At 45.8% G+C, this 2,867-nt stretch overlaps 1 protein-coding gene across 1 annotated transcript in view; it reads left to right on the forward strand.

Annotated features, from left to right (window-relative positions):
* Positions 1-993: 993 nt before the first annotated feature.
* The window catches only part of NUDT3 (nudix (nucleoside diphosphate linked moiety X)-type motif 3), a 10,357-nt gene continuing 8,483 nt past the window's right edge, over positions 994-2,867 (forward strand). Inside the window, exon 1 of the mRNA XM_010185881.1 lies at positions 994-1,101. Within this exon, the coding sequence (XP_010184183.1) occupies positions 1,048-1,101 (54 nt within the window). The 5' untranslated portion in view covers positions 994-1,047. The remainder of the gene's footprint in view (positions 1,102-2,867) is intronic.

Here is a 2,867-nt window from a genome sequence, read left to right on the forward strand (position 1 = left end):
AGTGAAATGATGAAGTATAGCAGGATGACTCTAATGAACAGGCTTTGTTTAGAGAGCTGAAATACAGCATTAGCTTTGTCTTTAGTTTCCATCTCCGCTCGTGGATATACTGCAAGTAGATTTAGCAAGCGGGGTCTCGATATTCTTTGGGAAAATTTGGAGGCAGTTGAGATGGAGTTTGCATTTTGGTTTCTGTAAGACTGTAAAACAAAACCTGAACTTGTACAGGGCAGAATTACCCTGGAATCAAATACTTCAAGAAAAACGGCCACGAAGCACGCTTATGAAAAATGACTCCTGTGAAAATGGATGACCATGGTTGAACAGTTTTCCTCATTCAAAAAAAAGTCTGTCTGCCTATGCAACCTTCTCATAGGGTTTTTGAGTAATTTGATTTAGGCTTGTATTTTCAGTATATCTCATCCAACAACCTTGTCTAAACCAAAAGTCACCAAGCGCTGGCTCCAGAGCTGATCTCTTTGGTACCCGCTGTAAGAGAGGCAGGCGGGGAAGTTGACAATGTTTGTTAAACCAATCGCATGTAAATATTTTAGCGGGCAGTTACCCAACTGGTGTGTGGTATTGGTGTAACTGCAGAGGCAGCGAGGGCTGCACGTGTCAGTAAGTACCAATGAGTTCAATTAACCCACTTCTGCAAAGGGTGAGTTGTTGTAATGCTCGCACCGTAAGCGTTGTGATGTTGCGTCAAACATCAATGGTTGTTTTGGTATGCGGAGACGTTAATAGACTCTTCAGCACGTTGGAGCAGCGAGAAGGTAACGGTCGCAATAACTGGGAGTGCTGTCGTGCCTTGGTGTCACTGATAACGTGCTTGGCACAGCTGCCTGAAAGGGGCGAAGGAAGCGGTCCTGGGAAAAGCGGAGTATTTTCAAGGACTTGCGTTGGGTTGGTGATGTTTGGAGATGTGAGGAGCGCAGGAACTTCTCCTCTTCAGTGGGTTCGTACATAGCTGTGCTCTGCTCTCCGCAGGTGCTGCTGGTCAGCAGCAGTCGTCACCCTGACCGATGGATCGTCCCTGGGGGGGGCATGGAGCCCGAGGAGGAGCCCAACGTGGCCGCGGTGCGGGAAGTCTGCGAGGAGGTGAGTGCCTGACGAGAGCAGGGGCTTCTGGAGCTGGTGTTGGCCAAGGGAATTGGCTTTTATCGCTCTTGTTTGTTTTCCTTAAGGGGAAGAGGAGTAGAGGGTCACTGGCGATAGCCGCATCGTACGTGGGAAGGAAACCAGAGTCCAAAATAAAGATAGCATGGGAATGTAATTAAGGCTCTCGGCTGGAATGAACTTTTCCTCGCCCGATACCGCCAAGTGAAAATAGATAAAATTAAACTATAATCATTTCAATGCATATGGTGATACTCTCCATTATGTTTTCTCTGTATAAAGAATAGTTTCATAAGAGAACTTCAAAAAACAGCAGTGCTTTTGTGAAGCTATCGACTGCTTGGTTAGAAGGTAGAAATAAGACCTCATGAGCCATTGAAGACGCTCCACGTACAGGAATCCGAATGTATTTTGGTCTAATACATACATAGAGTCTGATGTGAATAAGAGAAGTAAGACTTACAAGCAACAATTCCTAATGTGTTCATTTTTGTTTGTTTTTTTTTGGTTTTGGGTTTGTTTTTTTTTGTTTTTTTACTCGAAGCCATTTCAGAAAGGAGATCAAACAGCAGATAAAGCAGATGGATGATCTGTATGAAGGCATATTTTTCTTTTAAAGCTGGAAGAAAATGTTATTCTTCATAAGGAATTTAAAGCCAGCAAATGGCAGTGTGACACTGCATGTAAAACACGTCTTCAGAATTAACTGCTGAGTATTATCGAGTTGGAGAGATGCTTGGATTCAGAAACGATTAAATGATTATATATGGATGACCAAGTAGGTCCGTAGTTATATAAGGCAGGATTAAAAAATGCTTTCAAGGGGGTTATAAATCTTTGTGCTGCAGAACAGAAATCAAGAGCCAATTAACGGGAGCCGGGAGGAAGCTTCTCCAGTACTTGCTTCATTTCATTGTGTGGTACAGGCAGGTTTTTCTCTGAGCTGTTTGGAAGTACCTGCTGCTGTCTAACGAAATACTGAATATTTGGGCCTCTGGACTAATCTAATGTGGCAGCTCCTGCGCTGTGTGTTTCTCTAAGGATGTCTGGCAATTTATCAGAAAGATACGAAAGATTATGCAGTCAAAGTTTAGTTTTTAAAGTCTCTTTAGGCCCCTCTAGTACCGGGGATTGCTGCTTGCACATTTTGTTTCCAGCTTGTAATACAGCTCCTGCTTTTTCAGTAACTCGGCAATCTTTCAATCACATTACAAGCCAGAGCGAGTTTAACCAGAACAATAGACATATTTTTAGCTGCAGACTCCTGCTTTACAACCCAATCGTTATTAATAATGAAGTTACGGGCTCATTCAGGAGATGTATGGCTTCGCCTTTCAAAAATCCTTAAAATAAATCTGTATCGCCGCTCCCTTCCCGGGGCAGCCTTGGAAGAGTCGCGCTCTTTCCATGACAGCTCGGTGGCTGAAAGGACGCCTTGGCGCGGGCTCAGGCTGCGGGGAAGGAACTGGTTTGTGCTGGCTGAGATAATCCCCTCTCGCTCAGCTGGTGTTCCCTGCCTCACGTGGACCGGTGCCGAACGCGAATGTAATTCAAACTGTGGCAGCCTGGCAGCGTTGAGTCATTCCCAGCGCAGCACCTCTCTGCTCAAATGCCTCTCTGCAAACAGCAAACGTGGAGAGCTCCAGAAGCGCCACGATCGCCCCAACGGCCGACCCCGACTGCACCTCGCGGCGCTTGGTGCAGGGTGGGAACCCGAAACGGAGCCATCGGCTGCGGTCACGACAGAG

Source organism: Mesitornis unicolor, unplaced genomic scaffold (genome assembly GCF_000695765.1).
Source record: "Mesitornis unicolor isolate BGI_N332 unplaced genomic scaffold, ASM69576v1 scaffold6386, whole genome shotgun sequence".
NCBI lineage: Eukaryota > Metazoa > Chordata > Aves > Mesitornithiformes > Mesitornithidae > Mesitornis > Mesitornis unicolor.